At 35.6% G+C, this 18018-nt stretch overlaps 2 protein-coding genes across 3 annotated transcripts; both read right to left on the bottom strand.

Moving 5' to 3' along the window:
* On the bottom strand, nucleotides 5126-7807 carry LOC18779965 (receptor-like protein 12). The gene has a single exon (XM_020562322.1). It carries the CDS (start codon nucleotides 7805-7807, stop codon nucleotides 5126-5128), a length of 2682 nt encoding a protein of 893 aa, XP_020417911.1.
* LOC18780112 (ubiquitin thioesterase OTU1) lies at nucleotides 11730-15477 on the bottom strand. 2 transcript variants are annotated; one of them, XM_020561160.1, is made up of 6 exons: nucleotides 15186-15477; nucleotides 14204-14285; nucleotides 14052-14097; nucleotides 13803-13911; nucleotides 13401-13483; nucleotides 11730-12816 (listed from the first exon to the last, which is right to left on the bottom strand). In XM_020561160.1, the coding sequence occupies exons 2-6, from the start codon at nucleotides 14266-14268 to the stop codon at nucleotides 12715-12717; spliced, it is 405 nt and encodes a 134-aa protein (XP_020416749.1). In that variant the 5' UTR covers nucleotides 14269-14285; nucleotides 15186-15477; the 3' UTR covers nucleotides 11730-12714. The 2 variants fall into 2 exon arrangements, with proteins under 2 accessions (XP_020416749.1, XP_020416750.1); XM_020561161.1 differs by lacking the exon at nucleotides 13401-13483 and having other exon boundaries at nucleotides 15186-15471.

The following is an 18018-nucleotide window of genomic DNA, read 5'->3' on the forward strand; positions in this document are numbered from 1 at the left end:
GATCTCCCTGTCAACAACATTTCATCCATTGGAGTAATACAATTCCTAGCTACTATGACAGCAGTAGCATCATTCATCATCACAGAATCATTAACTGTGAAATGACGATTTTGGGATACAAAGGATGGACGCCAAACTTGGGCGTCACTGGTTGTTGTGGGAGTATCATTTAAATTGAGATAATTTGGGCAGGAAGAAGAGGAAGCCATTTTTAAGAAGGTTTCGAAGAAAGTCTTAAGAAAACTAAAGTTTCAGAAAATGAAGGAAGTTGAGTTGAAACGCAGTTGCTCCAATCAAGTTTTGCAAAGGCAATATCTATAGGAGGAAATATGACTACAGTTTTCAGGATCCCAATATTATCTCAGATCCCCATATTATCTTTTTTTCTTTCCCAGATTCCAAAACTTCACGTGGCCTTCATTAATGTTTGTCGGCACTTTCGGCGTTTTCAAAGTATTATTTTCGTCAAAAGCCGATCTTGCTTTACGGATTTCATGCAGCTACTTTTTCAAAAGTATCCCGAGAATCTCGCAATTTTCCTATGGTTAATTTGAAATTTTCCGGTTCTACCTATTCCTCTTATTTGTGTATAAATGTGTTACTAACGAAATTTTCTTTGCAGAAGACATCCAGTTTTTCTCCATACCTATTGATGCGATATCTACTTGTTTTTCTTATCAGTGAGCACTTAATATGCCCGAGAAGCAAGACTATCTCTGATCATCCATTCAGGAAGCGAGACTATCCCTGATCACGTTTCCGCCACATCAGGGAACTGTGAAGGCAACCTTATGCTCTAATCTCCGGAAGTTCTTCTGGACTAGAAGAAATGAGAGCTTGTTGTTTGCTCCCACCAGCTTCCTTCCTTGATTGCTGAGCTTGTTGTCTGCTCCCACCAGCTTCCTTCCTTGATTGCTTACCTTCTCTTGCAATCAATATCACATTTTTTTTGCATTTTTTTTCTCTTTTTGTAACTCTCTGAGGATTATTTGTTTTTGACAGAGAAAAGAGTTGTGATTTTGCTCTTGCAGGATATAACTAGATCATCAAGCACTACATTTACTGGGCCGATACAAGCTTGAATGATACTTGAGAAAAGTTTCTCCCACCTAAGGACGTAAGCAATACTTGTGTTATTTTATGCTTATATACTTATTTGATATTTTATCCGTTCCAATAGAATGGCTTGTATGTATCCACGAATTATTAATGCAAATTTTACAGATTGCAAGTTGGATACATTGATAATACACTGCACAGATTAAAGTCCCATAAGAACAGAATATGGGTATAGCAGTGATCAATATGATGCACGCCTGTTGCGTAGCAAATGATGTGGATTGAAGTCCCGAAAGGACAATCCTTTGACATGTCAATATTGATATTATGCACGCCTAATGCGTAGCAAATTATATGGGTTAAAGTCCCATAATATGGGTTAAAGTCCCAGAAATTAATTGACATGTATGTATTAATCTGTTGCATGCCTGCAGCATGACAGATATATGGGTGCACGCCTGTTGCGTAGCAAATGATATGGATTGAAGTCCCAAAAGGACAATCCTTTGACATGTCAATATTGATATTATGCACGCCTAATGCGTAGCAAATTATATGGGTTAAAGTCCCATAATATGGGTTAAAGTCCCAGAAATTAATTGACATGTATGTATTAATCTGTTGCATGCCTGCAGCATGACAGATATATGGGTGCACGCCTGTTGCGTAGCAAATGATATGGATTGAAGTCCCGAAAGGACAATCCTTTGACATGTCAATATTGATATTATGCACGCCTAATGCGTAGCAAATTATATGGGTTAAAGTCCCATAATATGGGTTAAAGTCCCAGAAATTAATTGACATGTATGTATTAATCTGTGGTATGCCTGCAGCATGACAGATATATGGGTTCTAAATGTTCCAACTCTCTAAATAGAGATTTTCCACGCCCTATGTAAAATAACGCTCCAATGGAGGTTATAATCCACATTCTCACATAATAAAAGCCTCATGAAATGGCTTGGGTACCCAAAAGCAAAGAAATGCTTATAATTGATGCATACGCATGCACATGAGAATTGTGAGATTATGAATTGATGAATGACAATTTTTGATTTTGGAGTAGCTACTCAAATCATCAATGGGCTGTGTTGATTGGAACCACGTTCAATTATTAAATGTCGACAATATCATTGACCAAAATGGAATGAGGTAATTCCATTATAGATGAGAATGAACGTGAAAGAACAAACCCACAGTACGAACCCCAAAAGATGTTAATACTGAAATTTATACTTGGGTGTTCGGAATAAAAGGGAATATACCTACTTTGTATGACACACTGTTTCTGGCAGAAACAAGGAATGTTGGGTTTTCTCCATATTTACAGATTCAATTGTGCCCCCTCTTATTACACAATTACGGAGACCAACATATTATCTTTAAGGGTTATTAAATGCACGGAGCATATCGCCAGAAGCGATTTCCTAAAGATATATAAATAGCTGGGTAAAAGCTATATAATGTGTCATAAAGTTTAAACCCTTTTTAGACAAAATCCGTTGAGAGGATTGACATTGCATAAAGCAAGTCCCTAAAGGACATGTGCTTGAAGCACAAAATTTGTACTCAATATTAATATACATAAATTACCTCAGTGAGTACATTGATTATAATGTGATTGCAACACATTAAAGCTTCTGCAGAGTTCAAGAAATATTTGTCTCGACTTAAGGATCGAGTATTATGCCAACGAGATTCTTGCTTATACTAAGAAAGTATTGAAGCATTTTTATGAGGATTATCCGTTGGACACTTTAATGATTTTCCGGAAGTATATTGGACCGGACATCATATTTTCCAGATAGGGCTCAACTCCATCACCATCATTTTGGGATGATGTGAGGTATATTTGATGCTATCTCCGCATAACACCATGTACGGGCATATTCTTTCAAGTGAACTTACAAATAGCCCAAGTTTTGTTAGAAACGCGGACTCTGAAAATTTCTATGATTTACATAGAGATAGCTCACTGGAAATATATTTACTTACTCAACTACGAGAATTATTAATGGCTATATCCTCCACTCACTCCGAAAGATTCTCACTCCAAAAGATAGTCATGAAGACATCAGGGGGAGATATTAATCAGGGGGAGCATCCAGAAGTATGCTATACAGATTGCTGTACTCTTTTTTCTTCCTTCCATCAGTTTTCTACCTCACTGGGTTTTTCTCCAAGCAAGGTTTTAATGAGGCAACCAATCTAGGGACATGTGGTCTCCAAGGGGGAGTGTTGTAAAGAAGGATAAGTAAAGAAAAATAGGTGAAGCCCACATAGCCAACTAACACCCACCAAACCTAACCACACACCCACCAAACCAAACCACTACCCAATTGATTGAAGAATATTAATGATGTTGTTGATTGAAGAATATTAATGATGTTGTTGATTGAAGAATATTAATGATGTTGTCTACCAATTATATTGTGAGGTGAACAACAAATGTCTTAGGCCTATAAATAGATACCTCTATCAAGAGAAGTTTACACACACATAGAAGAGGAAGAGAAGGAAGAATGAGGGTGAGTGAGTTGAGAGGAAAGAGAGCAAGAGAGAAATTCTCCAAGAGAGAAAATTGAGTGAGCCATACATATTGTAAACACAAAGTTGTAGCCCTATTATTTTACATAGTGGAAAAGTTACTGCTGCTGCTCTCCGGGGATGTAGGCATAGCCGAACCTCGTTAAATACTGTGTCTCATCTACTTTACGTGCAGCTCAATATTCGCACATATACCAGTTCATTTTATAACAAGTCCTTAATTCTACAATATGCACTCTTTCAAGTCCCTAAAGAAGTCAAAAGGGATCGATAGCATTCAGTCTCTTTTGAGTCTTTTTTAGTAGTAACTTTATAGGACATCAAAGTAATTTAATAATCAAAATTAAATTCAATAGGGCCAACTATTATTTTTGGGTTTTTTTTTTGTTTATAGAAATTAGATAGTGTAGGGTTTATCTATATCATTTGTGCTAAAAATGGGTATATTTTTCTTTAGTTCTGTTGTTAATGGTGGGTAAGTTGGATGTAGAACTTAAAGTTTTGGGTGGATTGTTCTACCTCCTTAGGGATACAATCCTATCCAATATTCTCTTACCTGGTTGAGTCTGATGCAAAACTCTTATGGATCTTTATCATCGCGATCATGTCGAAGGTTATTTGGCATATTTACCAGCTTGATTCATCACGAAAAGATTGGACTAGAGTTAAAACTTTGGGGAAGAGAGTATTGTAAATTAAAACTTTGGACTAGATTTTATTCTTTCAATAGCATAGTAAACGTAAATTGAACCTTCTGAATTTTTATATGATCATATTCAGTCTATTTTATTTTTTTTCAGAAATTCTGGAATTGTATTCATAATTCAGCCAAAATAGACACTAGAAAGTTAACCAAGGAATGGGAGTTAGTGGTGGTTCTACAATTTGGGTATCCAACATATTTAATGTTTAATTTTTTTGATGCAGATGAGTATAACTGTTATTTTCTTAAAAAATAAAAACCCAAATTTTAAGAGGTATCAAAACTTTTTCGTTGTTGGTTTTTCATTGCCCACTCAAAAAAAATCAGCAAAAAAACATCGCACCTTATCCAAACGATCTGAGAACTTGCAGCCATGTACACTCCTCAACCAAAATTGATTAATTAATTATCAATTATATGGTCATAGTCAATTTTTAAGTTGATTCGTATTGTACTCTCAATTTTGTGGGCAAATATTACTTAATTATGCATGCTATTTACTGATTTAATTCTTTTCATTTCTTTGTATTTGTTGGAATGAAAAGATTTATAGGAGTATATAACATAGTTAAGCCAAATTGCGTGTACTTGTTGAATTGATTTGTCAATTGTGTTTGACAATTACAAGATGCATTGGCAATTACTCTACTTTAACAAAAGTAAAGAGGATCCTCTTTTCGAATTCATGCATATTTATTGGTGCTTTGACATAATACAATATTCATAAGAAATGATATACAATATGAAAATAGATAAACTTTTGGAATGGAACCTTCAAGCACGTCGCTGTGTGATTTTCACAATTCTACGCCATCACTTTTTGCCGGCTACTTTCACAAGCCAATCGGGTGTTCTGTTAGAGAGTACAAGATATCCCACAGATATTCCAATTACCACCCCAGATGCATACCCCATCAACAATACCTTCCAATTAAATCCATTCTCGTGCTCCAAATCACCATCTTGTGGCGGTGATTGATGTGGACCACATGTTTTTGCTAGTGGAATTCCACACAATCCTACATTTCCACTATATGAATCATTTTCAAATGTATCAAATTGCTTACCCTGAGGTATGGACCCCACAAGTCGATTTTCTGAAACGTTGAACTTTTCAAGATATGTCAAACTTGTCAATTGCATCGGAATATCACCAACAAGTCTGTTTGAAGAGAGATCTAACCATTCAAGATTGCTCAAACCCCCAAACGAGGGTGGAATTGTACCTGTAAGCTCATTATGAGAAAAGTTAAGCCCCTTCAATGATTTAAGCTTACCGATTACGTTTGGAATTTCTCCTCTGAAAGTGTTATTTGAGAAATCAATAGTAGTGAAGACAGTTAGGATCTTCTCCATTTCAATTACATTGCCTTTAATTGCCACTGCCACAGTATCCTGATAGTAGCGCCCTCCCATATATTTCAATCCATGTTCTTGCGAGTTTATCATGGCCATCAAATTTTCAAAATATTTTGTTGGCAAGAGACCGCTAAACCGATTGTTGGAGAGGTCTATGATATGCAATTTTTGGAATGGAAACTTAGTTTTTGGAAAGCATATTTCACCAGAGAATTTGTTAGACCTCAAGATAAGAACCTGCAACTTCGGAAGAGATTCCAGCCAATTTGGAAATGTGTCTTCAATTTTGTTGTTTCCAAGGTCTAGAACTTCCAACTCTCTACATGTGAGCAAAGATTGCGGCAACGACCCTTCCAACTGATTTCCATTAAGATCAAGATTTCTCAAAACGTTTCCCTCGGAAAATGTGTCAGGAATCACACCATGAAATTGATTATTCCGTAGATTCAAAACAGAGAGGCTCTGACTGAAATTCTCTATGCATTGATGAATTTTGCCACTCAATTTATTATTAGACAAATCAAGGATTTGAAGGCTACTCAGGCTGCAGATCGTTGGAGGTATCTCTCCAGTAAATTGATTATTTGATATGAAAATGTAAGAAGTGGAAGGTGATGGAATTGGAAGCTCTCCTTGGAGAGAATTGTTGCGAAGGTCAAGATAGTAAAGATTTTTCCACCGAAGCGGTCCTACAGTGCCATTCAAAGAGTTGTGAGAAAGATCCAAATAACCCAATGAATCTTTCCCCAAATCCAACAACCATTTGGGAATGTTGGCTTGGATTCGGTTGTGGGAAAGGGATAATGTGTGCAAATTTGGTGCGGCCCTTAGAAAGTATGGGAACTCACTTATGTTACAAGACGACAACTCTAGTAACTCAAGTTGAGGCCAGGTGTTGTTTCTCAAATGGTTGAAGCTCAAGGATAGATGATTAAAGGAAAGATTAAGCCACCTGAGACTTTGGAGTTTGGAAAACTTTTCAAACTCCACAGTGCCACTCAAGTTATTGGATGATAGACCAAGGTACTGAAGATTCTCAAGTTCATAGATTGATCTTGGAATCAGGCCATCCAGCTTGTTATTCCTTAAATCAAGCCATGACAAAGAACGAGATTGGAACTCAATGATATTACCGCTGAGTTGGTTACTTCTGAGGTTTAAGTACTCCAATGATGGCAAACTACCTAACCAAGATGGTATTGTTCCGTTGAGTTGGTTCCCATCTAAAAAAAGGGTGATTAACTGTCGAGGAATATGACCCACAAGTTGTTGTTTTGAAAAATCATATAAAGAAGAGTTCGATGTCGAGTTGCTATACACTTCTGGAAACTGACCGACATAGTTATTGCCACCGAGATTTAAGGAAACAAGGCTCTCAAGGTTTAAAAAGAACGACCATGGGATTTGGACACCAAAATTGTTAGACGAGAGGTCCAACCGCATGATTTGTGTGAGGTTACCAAGAAATGCAAGATATGATCCTACAAAACTGCAATTGCTGAGAGACAAATTTCTCAAAGACTTGAAATTTCTTGTCAGATGATGCCAATCTACTGAGATTCTTGTATGAGAGAGATCCAGCATCTCAAGGGGACTGCTCCAGTTAGACTCGGGGAAATAACCTGTGAGGTTATAGTTGTAGCCTAAATCTAAGAGTCGAAGATTTGGTCGGTGGAAAATGCTTTCTGGGAATTTTCCTTGCAAGTTGCACAAGGGAAGTTCAAGAGTTTCCAAAGAAGAAGACAGATTTTTGAATGAATCCGGTATAACTGATGACATATCAACTTCGTTTAGAACAAGCTCCCTAAGATTAGTCAGGTTTTGAACAATTCTGTTAAAATTAAGAGTATCTAGTCTCATATTTGAAAGTGGATCTTGCGAGAGATTGAGTGAAACCAAGGTGGAAAGGTGGGAAATTTCGGAAGGGATTGGGCCACTGAAATTGGAGTAAGAGAGGTCAAGGTGAGTCATACTTACAAAGCCACCAAATTTGGACGAAATTGGGGAACCTCTGAAATCATTAAAAGAGAGGTCTAGCCTCTTGAGATGGCCGAGAGAGAATAAGCTGCTATTGGAATGGATATTGCCTTGAAGCCCACCATAACCGAGGTTGAGACCGATCACATGACCAGTCATCTTTTCACAAGTGACTCCACTCCATGCGCAACAATCCTTGCCTTTCTGCCAAGAAATTGCCAAATTAGAATAGGAGTAAAGAGAAAAGGAGTTTTTGAATTGAAGCAAAGCAGAGTTGTCTTCGGGATGGCATAAATGCTTTGAAGAAAGAGAAGAGGAAGAGTTTGATGATGAACAAGTAGTAGAGAGCAGGAAGAGGAGGCACAACCATGACAACCAACCCATCTTTCTTTAAAAATCTAAAGTATATAGTGATTGTGAGCAATTCTATACTGGATATGTTGATATTTATAACAAGCTTAATGAATAGTAATTTATCATCTTTAAAGATAATCAAGTATCATTGTGCCCATTGTAATGATTGGGTGTCCTCTTCACATAGTTGGTCCTATTGTCACACCGGTGTAGGTCCCAATTTGAAGTGCTGATAATTGACATTGAGGGTGAAGGCCTTTTTTTTTTTTTTTTTGGTAATATGTTCATGGAATTGGAAAAAATTTGCACCAAGTCTTTGATTTGTGGCCGGTTTTGGTGAAGTTTGACAATAAGGTTGTCCCATTGTCACACAGGTGTAGGTCCCATTGTTAGCTGCTACATCAATTTGAATTGTTGATAATTGACATTATTGAGGATGAAGGCCTAGTCTATTCATCTATTTGGAAAATTTTTGCCCTAAGTCTTCGATATTTGGTTGTTTTTCGTCTTAGTATGTAACATTTTTGCGTGTTAAAATGGGCACCTTAATTTTCATTGACTTGCTAATCTGGGTTTATAATTGACCATCAAAATCGTTCTTGTCTTCACTAGTAGTCACTAGTGACTTTTGCCCCCTTCTTCACGCTCTCACTAATTCTTATCATCTGCTTCTCCATGGTTTTGCTTGTCTTTTCACATAGTTGGGTGTCCTGCAACATGTACTAATCAAGTGGTCCAAATATGATTCGAATTTGCGTATTGAAGAAGCCGGACCGAGTATTCATAAATCGACCATCAAAATCGTTCTTGACTTTTGCCCCTTTATTCACGCTCTCATTAATTCTTCATGATTTTACTTGTCTTTGCACTTTCTGTCTCCACTCTTAAGCATTTGATAGGCCTTAGGCCTTTAGTCCAATCTCTAAATGAACATTCAGAACAAATTCATAAACAAAAATTTCTTTTAAATTTTCATTTATGAAAATCCATTATATTCCTCTAGGGCTAAAGAAAAGAAAGGAGTTAATAAATAAAGTCATCAATATAAAAATTAAAACAATCTTTTAGATAAAATCTAAATAATATAGTAATTAAATCCTATATAAAGCTAGCTACTACAACCTCTCGGCCACAGTTTCTTTGAATCTTACTCAATCTTTCACATTTTCTTTGATGGTCTCTCTCACATTAACATGCTAGAGTTTCTTGTGCCTTTCATTCATCAGCTGCCAAATTCCTAAACATGTATAATTACTAACTTCGAAGAAGAAATTACAGCACTAAAACATGTTAATGTTACATTAATTTCATTACCTCATTGAACGTTTCCGCAACGTTGTTTGCCATGAGGTATGGACCCTACAAGTTGGTTTTCCGCAACGTTAAATTTTCAGGTGTTGTCAAATCTGTCAATTGCCCAGAAATCTCACCAACAAGCATGTTTGAAGAGAGATCTAACCATTCAAGATTGCTAAGATTGCCGAATGAGGGTGGAATTGGACCTGTAAGATCATTATGAGACAAGTTAAGTCCCTTCAATGACGTTTTAGGAAGGTCCAGAGAAAGTTGTTCTACTTCTTTTTGGATTCGAGTATTTATTAACCTTAGTTGTATAGTTAGGAGTTCATTATTAAAGAAATATATACAACAATTAATTTGTGTAAGTACCATGTAATTTGAATTTGGAAAGAGTTGGCAAAGCCTACAGCATAAGAGGAGCAAGGGAAAACATGAGTCTCAATATGGTGACCTCAAAGTAATCTTCATTTTAACATGAGTCTCAATATGTCGGCAGACATTATACTTGGTGCGTTGGTGATTGAATAATGTTTTGCATATTATTCTTTCTCTTCTTTGGCTATTTAATCAGGCAAGTAGGGCATGAGAAAAGGTGGAACAACTTCAACGTTATTACTTCCACATGAAGTGTTTATCACTCTAGCGTGGGATTGGGGCAGGGGAGAAAGGGGTAGAGAGAGATGTCTCTTTTTTCTCTCTTTTATTTTCTTAAAAATGAAAAGACTAAAATACCCTTTAAAATGGATGAAAAATTGAATTTTGTAAAATAAAGGTGACATTTCTCTTAAATTTTTCTTTAAGATGACAAATTGAAACTGAGGTACAAGTTCAGATGACATTTCTACAAAAAAAATCACTAATGCTAATCACTATTAAGAATTGTGCAATCACAAAATAATTTAAGAATCATCTATTATATACATCAATTAACAATTATAAAATAGAACTAATGCTTATTTACTGTAGTGCCCCCTGAAGCATATACGAAGCCATGTTTGGGGCTTGGATAAGAAATAACTTCTGCTAAAATAAATAAATAATAATAATAAATAAAAAAACCCAATAGCGAACTCCCACCCACACCCAATCCGTCAACAACCCCACCCTGATCACATAGCCCCCTCTTCTGCTCGTCGTCGGAAACTCTCTTTCTCCCCCTTGATTTTAGATCAAGATCTATATTCTTCCCCTGCTCTTCTTCTTTGAAAGAGAGGGAGATCGAGAAGGAAGCAGAGAAATCAAGGGAGAGAGAGAGAGGAAGAGACAAAGAAGGGGGACAGAGGTAGAGAAAAGGAGGCTTTGCCGGCGGTGAGAATGAGAGGGGTTTGCTGTTGGCTCGATAGGGTGGGTGGGAGTTTTGGTGGCCGTCTGGTTTGGGGTGGTGGGAGGGAGTTTGCTCATGGGTCTTTATTTTTTTTCCTTCGGTTATTTTTAATTATTAGAATATTGTTATAAAAATAACCTGGAATATGTATGAATATTGAGCTGCACGTAAAGTAGATGAGACACAGCATTTAACGAGGTTCGGCTATGCCTACGTCCTCGGAGAGCAGCAGCAGTAACTTTTTCACTATATAAAATAATAGGGCTACAACTTTAGAGTTTACAATATGTGTGGCTCACTAATTTTTCTCTCTTGGAGAAATTTCTCTCCACTCTATTTTTCTCTCTACTTACTCACCCTCTTTCTTTCCTTCTCTTCCTTTCTTTCTTTCCTCACTCATTCTTCTCTTCATTTTGGTGTGTATTACAAGTGAATGAGCAAGCCTATTTATAGGCTAAGGTTTTGGTAAAATACAGGGAAGGGAAGGTTCCTGGAAGATGCAAGGAAACTTCCTGAATTGATAAATACAGGGAAGGAAAGTTCCTGGAAGATGCAAGGAAACTTCCTCTGTGGGCTCCACCTTCAAACTTTTACAACAAATATTTAATTATATGTTTTATCTATGGAGTCAACTTACCATGTCACCCACTCAATTAGTTTAATAATTTATGTGTATAAAATTACAAAAACACTCATGCCACGTCATCAGATTTAACAGAGTTTTGAATAGAGTTAGCGGCAGGGCAAAGTAGGTCACCAGACTTTGGTCAAAGGATAAAAGTGGGTCATTTTAACTTTAAAGAGGTAAAGTGAAATTTGACCAAAGTTTTAAGGGACGATACAGTAAATAAGCCTTTATTTTACCTCCGCCTTTACAATCTTTCTTCTCATGCGCTTCTGTACGGCTTTGGTTATCTTTCCACTATCTGCCCCTACCCTTGAGCATTTGGTAGGCCTTAGTCCTTTAGTCCAATCTGTAAACGAACTTTCAGAGAAAATTCATAAACGAAAAACATAAAGAAAAAAAAGAAGGTACCAACTTTTCTTTGTAGTAAAAGATGGAACAACTGCAACATTATGAATGGCAATAAAAAAGAAGGTAAAGGGTATTCGATCGATTCACCAGATTCCATTTGATCCATAAAATGATGGGAAACCTGCTACAACAGTACTTTTCTATGTTTCTTCTTTTTGTTTTTTGTTGGTACAGTACAACGTTTCCCAGACTACATAGAATCACAACATTGGCCTTTTAATAATCCAACGTTACTTATACTTACTTGACGGACCATGAAACAATAAGTGAATACAAAGGTATTACACTGCAATGAAATTGGGACTATATCTATGTTATCTGTATTCTTGAAAGTTGACATGCCCTGCGCTCGTGCATGCTCCACAGCCTCATGGTATTAGGGCATAATTTTGGTATACCTGAGCTATACGAGTAGTAGGAGCACAAAATGGAACCAAGAGCGACGAAACACATATTACCTCAAGCATTTTGATAACATAGTAGGCAAAACATGGGAAAAAAGTTCAAACAAAATTAATCTTTTTATCCCCTTTTTTTCTATTGGATAGGCATTGATTGAAAACTTTACATACAGACTAAACACATTAGAAATGTCCTATAGTTCTCAATCATCTCAAGTCGAGAACAAATTTATTTTGAAATTCATACACCAGATTTTGCATGCACGGAGTAATAAGCGTGCACTGTTAGTACTATTCAGGTTCAACAACTAGGATGCCCTCAGTACATAGAGATCTGGAAAAAAATTTCAAGACAGTGTACTAGAACTTAAAAATATATTGTCTCTTCAACTTGTATAGGTTTGTAAACTAGGTTGGTCGATGTATAGTGAACTAGAAAACTTCTGCACACTGAACTACATGTTTAGAGTGGAAGTATCAGAAATAATCCCCTAAATCACATGCTCTGTATTTTTATCATCTCAACATGCTAATTCCAGACTAAAAGCCCAAGGAACATTTAATGTTTTCACATATTATGTGTAGTAGTGTTTGTATGTGCACTATGGATAGAAGCCACCATGAAACCATAAGCACTACCTTTGTTCCTTTTTCACAAGATTAAGAGCGAGCCCCTCAACCGGCCCAATGGCACTGTCCTTAACTGCAAATATAGTCTGATCAAACTCCTCTGGAGCTCCTCAAAGGGTGACATCTGAGACAATATGATGCAGAAACCAATGACCATTAACTGGGAAAATTGAACCTCAATCAGAAACAGAGGAGAGCAAATGTCCAGAAATAAAATAGCTTAAATATCAGTAACTATCTTTGTTTTAACATATATTGAAAATTAATTCACATCAATTATAAATCATGAAAAAGTACAACTCGAAAAGAGCAAAAGCCAAGACCTACGAGGCAAAGTCTCTCAGCACATAGGTAAAGAGAGCATGGGAAAAAGGAAAGATTCAATAGCCATTGAGCAGTCTGTGTTGTTGTGAAAGAGATTAACATTAGATTTGTTAGGGAGATACAGAGGTGTGGCTCTCAGGCGATTTGAGTCCTATGTGCTTACATGTTTGGCGTTAAAAACTCAAAAAACATAGGAGAACTTGGTTGGGTGTTGAAAATTGGGATTTATTTAAGGGCATTTTGGAAAAACAAGGAAACCACATATTTCCAAAAAATTGGCCCTACTTGAGGCCATAGTGAAGCCACTTCTTAATTATCCGTCCACACTGATAACCAGTAAAATTCATAAACAGAAAATTAACATAAATCATCAGAACCACATACAGCTAAAGCATCGTAATGAAGCCCATCATAGATCAGCAGAGCTCTTGTCAAAAGTACCCCATACGAAAATGGGCATAAACATTCTGAAATGGAACTGACAAGATTAATATACATGAGAACTCACTACTAATGCTATTTCTTGAACAGTCAATCTTATAGACAAGTGGCTACACAAACTATTTCTTGAACAGTAAAGGTGCAAAAAGTTTGTCAAATATATCAACAATGTGCAATACTGTCAAAGAAGACATAAGTCAGTATTGTATAATTAAGGTTCGGATACTTAGTTGGCTATCAGAAATAACCAAAATTTTCACAAGAAAAGCTTTTCATTGTGCATTTTGTTTCATAACCAATATTCATATACGTAGGAAAAGGAAAGTTTATTTATTTTTAACAAACCTCCCCACTTCTCAGAGTCAAGAATCCAAGAACAATACTCTTCATTTGGTTTACCGAGAAATGCTTCAGAATACTTAGTTGGATCACTTGCTACTGTTGCTGCTATAACCTTCACATCATGGATGACCACAAAATGATCAGGAAGTAAGTATCGCACTTATGCATGCTTAATACAAACATGGAGCTATATATGCACAAAAACTGACCTTAAATGACTGGTGTACTTATAATCCCTGAATGTCCATATACCTGTCTCAACTCAGGAGCTTTTTTCTTGTCATGGTCGATAGCATACCTACAAATGAAGGGTGACTATTGAATAGAAAAATTGGCCTTAAATGACGCAGCTCAGTTCATTGCAATAGACAATGGATAGAATAGAAGGTTGTATTGGAGCTTACCCAACCGCATTGAAGAGGCAACTATTGTCTGAGGGAATAGCCCTTCTTACTACAATACCTTCCATATTATAAATATTTATACCTGAAACATTTTAACAATTTGAATGTTTCAAACGATGATGGTTTTATAATAGACAAGCACAAGCCAAAGAGCTGAGAGAAGGAAACACATGAATATTTAATTCAAAAATATGGACCCAAAAAGCATTGAACTGCATAGAAGTGGTTTGTGTGAAGAAGGAACCTTTTGTGATTACAATGGAAAGGAGAACAAAGATTATTAAGATACAAAAAAAGATAGGAGTCCAATCAAAAGTAAACATCTACAGATAAAGAAAAGAATTACACATAAAAACTTCCTTAAGACTGAATCCTAAAGTTACAGAAGTATGAGACAATACGAAAAGAAGGCTGAGGACTCAAACAAAACCCAACATCACAGACTCAGCAGCAGAGCCAAATACCAACCAGAACCAGATTCAGTTACTGGTAGCAGCAGGCCATGATTGAAAACATTCAAAGAAAAGGAACAAATATAATATAGTGTACAGAAATGAAATTTTACAAATTTTTATCAGGAATGAATCTGAAATTAATGAAAAAAAAAGGAACTTTAAAGAATCCGTACTCTTATCAGTTCTTTAAGGTGCCAATAAATGAACCTAATATGTCAAAAGCCTACCCAGAAAACCACCCAGTAATGTGCACCCATAAACAAAACACATTATCGAAATAAATCCTCAAATAATTCCACAAAGGAAACCAAACTTCAGACTTAGAAACCCAATACCAAAGCTATAAAACAAACCCAGAGCTGAATTTGAAACCACCCAAAAGCATAAATTGAAAAAGATGACAAATAAATAATGTGGCAATGAAATTTCCAGATCCAGTAAAAGTATTCGTACCACGAGCAGCATATTCAAATAGACATGATACAATTTGGAAGAGAAGAGGAAAACAGATAAGAAAAAGAACTCACTCTGTTTCTTCCTTTATGGTCTATAAGGTAATGTTAGTTGAGCAAAAACTTTGACGAGGAGGTGGTGGTCGCCTGCCTGGTTTTGGCTATCGCTTCTGTGTTTGGATGTCGTCTTCCTTTTCTTTTTTTTCCCTTCTTTTTATCATTGGGGAGGGTGGAGTTACAAGTTCAAGCATTAATGTGGGGTCCATGGTCTATCTTGTGTTACGGCTTTCTGCAACTTTCTCTGTTACACTCGATCCTCTCGGCAGTGTCTTTCACCCAATCATTCTATTTACGATAACGTATCATGTTATGGGTGATTAGATTATTACAATGACTAAAATTAAGTAAAATACGAGAAAATGTGTAGATTACGTTAGATTATTATTATGACTAAAATTAAGCGAAATACAAGAAAATAAATAGATTATAAATATAGAGGATCGGGATCAATGTCACATTGGTTCTTCTGTTTGACCTCTTTGGAAAATTTAGTTCGTGTTTTTCAATTTACTTATTGTATTTATAGTTTTTTTTTATTGATTTAAAAAATATTCATTAACCTGTAATAGAAAAGTTAACAGAAAATTATAAAATAAAAAAAGAACATAATTAATTAAAAAGTATTAAAAAGTAAAAGGGAGTGTAAGTAGAGAGAAAATGAGTGGGAAAATCAACTCCCAATATATACAACTAATAAAATACTTTTGACATTTTACCCCATACCCAGTACAAATATACATTTAATTAAGAGTGCTGCTATTTTCACCATTTTTTTCTATTTCCTTAGAAATTATTGTAAAATTTCTCCAATTTCCCCACCCACATCACCTTTCCACCCACCATGTAACTTTGAAAAAATACAATCTTATATTTCCACCCACCATTATTCCTAAAATACCTTTTAATTATTAATTCAAACAAATTCTCTTTCATTTGATTTTTCTCATAATTAAAACATGGGAGTTATATTTTCTTTACGTTCTATTCTTTTGATTGATTTTTCTTGTGTGTTTTGTCACTGTAGAGTGAATTTTTTTTTTTCCTGTATTCATTTAACTGTCGAATAATTTTTTTAGTGGTTGGGTTTGTTTAAGTTGAGTTTGATTATAGGTTTAAATGATGCAAAATCAAAATAACTTGTTACAATAATAGGTACATGTGTGAACCGAAGTGTCTATGGTTGTTCTATATTGTCTTGTTCATATTTGCGGGATTGAACATTAGGGATTGCCAAGAACTGTTAATCATATGGGAAAGAGAAGAAATACTTTTTTATTGGGAAAAGACATGGCTTCATTAATATGAAAAAAAGAGCTGCAGTTGGTCTGTTAAGGAATTTTTTTTTTCTTTTTAAATTCTTATGAAATTGAGTTTTTATAGCCTTAACTCTTAAAAAGTCACTTTACAAAGGGGTAAATTTGTTTATAAAATTTTAAAGATAAAGTAAGTGGGGAAATAAGACAACAGATGGAAATAACATCACTCCTAATTAATAGAACTAATATGTTAATTCAATAATCATTCATATAAAATTAATTAAATATATTACTTTAATTGTCGTGTTCTTGTCTTATCGTATTCTAGTTTTTTGATATTTGACGTATCATACTTTATCATATCAACATACCCGTATTCATATCCGTACAACATAGGTTGAGTGTGAGTTAATTGATTTTTTTAAAGTTTTTTATGGATGTCAGGAAGACGACTGCATAATCAATCAAGTTGGGAGACCTGGTGCTAAAAGATTGTATGTTCTTGCAAAGTTCTTACCAAGGTGAGTTATACTGTGAAAACTCACTTCCAGATCTTGAGAGAACCACACTCAAATGCATGATAATATGCAAATTACCTTAGCATATAGAGAGTACCTTACAATTACCTTCTGGCTAGCGGAAAGCCAGTCAAGCAAGGAGAAACTCAATGGCGAATCAAGCAAGGAGGAGCTTAATGACAGTTAATGGTGAATTGCAATATCCTTGTTAAAAAGGTTGACCACTTGCAATACCAGAGAAAACTTACTCTCTCGAAAGCATGATACCTAAGGAAAGGAGAGAATTGATTGCTTCTAGTTCTAATTCCATAGGTACCAGAGAAGTGTCTCCACATGAAAATATTGGATACAACCGATTTCATGTTGCAAGAGGTAATTTTTAATACTAGTTTTAAATTGGATTGATATCTCCTTTCCTCTTTTTTTTTCTTTTTTTTTTTCAATACAAGCTCTTTATATCTAATTTGCTTTTTAAAATTTCTTATTGTAGATAAGTACTATCTTGTGAATGCGGGTTATACTAATGGACCGGGGTTTTTAGCACCCACTACTACAAAAAGTGAAAAAGACGACCAGAAAACAACGACGGTCTAAGTGAAAACCGTCGTGGTTTTTAAAAAGACGACGGTTCTAAAAACACCGTCGTGTAATACCACCTTAGACAACTAAAAATGGAGATTCAAATGGCTGTTCAAAAACAACGACGTACCTAATTAAACAACCGACGTCTATTTGAAAAAAATTTCCGCAGTGTAAAATCAAAGCCAACAAAGAACGGCAGAAGTTATGAATCGACCGACGTAGAAAGTAAAGACGACGATTTCAATAAAAGCCGCCGTTTTTACTCATAAAATAACACGACGAGGTTTTCGTATAAGACGCCGTATAATTACAAACAAATCCACGGCTTTAAAATACAAAATATCGCCGTATTAAATTAATGTACAACGACGGAAAATATAAATATATCGACGTCATTCTTGTATAGTTCTACGACGTTATCTTTAAATCGTACTATAAAATTTAACGTCGTATTTATTCATTTTATACGTCGTACCTTTAATTTAAACCGTC

This window comes from Prunus persica, chromosome G4 (assembly GCF_000346465.2).
Source record: "Prunus persica cultivar Lovell chromosome G4, Prunus_persica_NCBIv2, whole genome shotgun sequence".
In the NCBI taxonomy this organism is placed as follows: Eukaryota; Viridiplantae; Streptophyta; class Magnoliopsida; order Rosales; family Rosaceae; genus Prunus; species Prunus persica.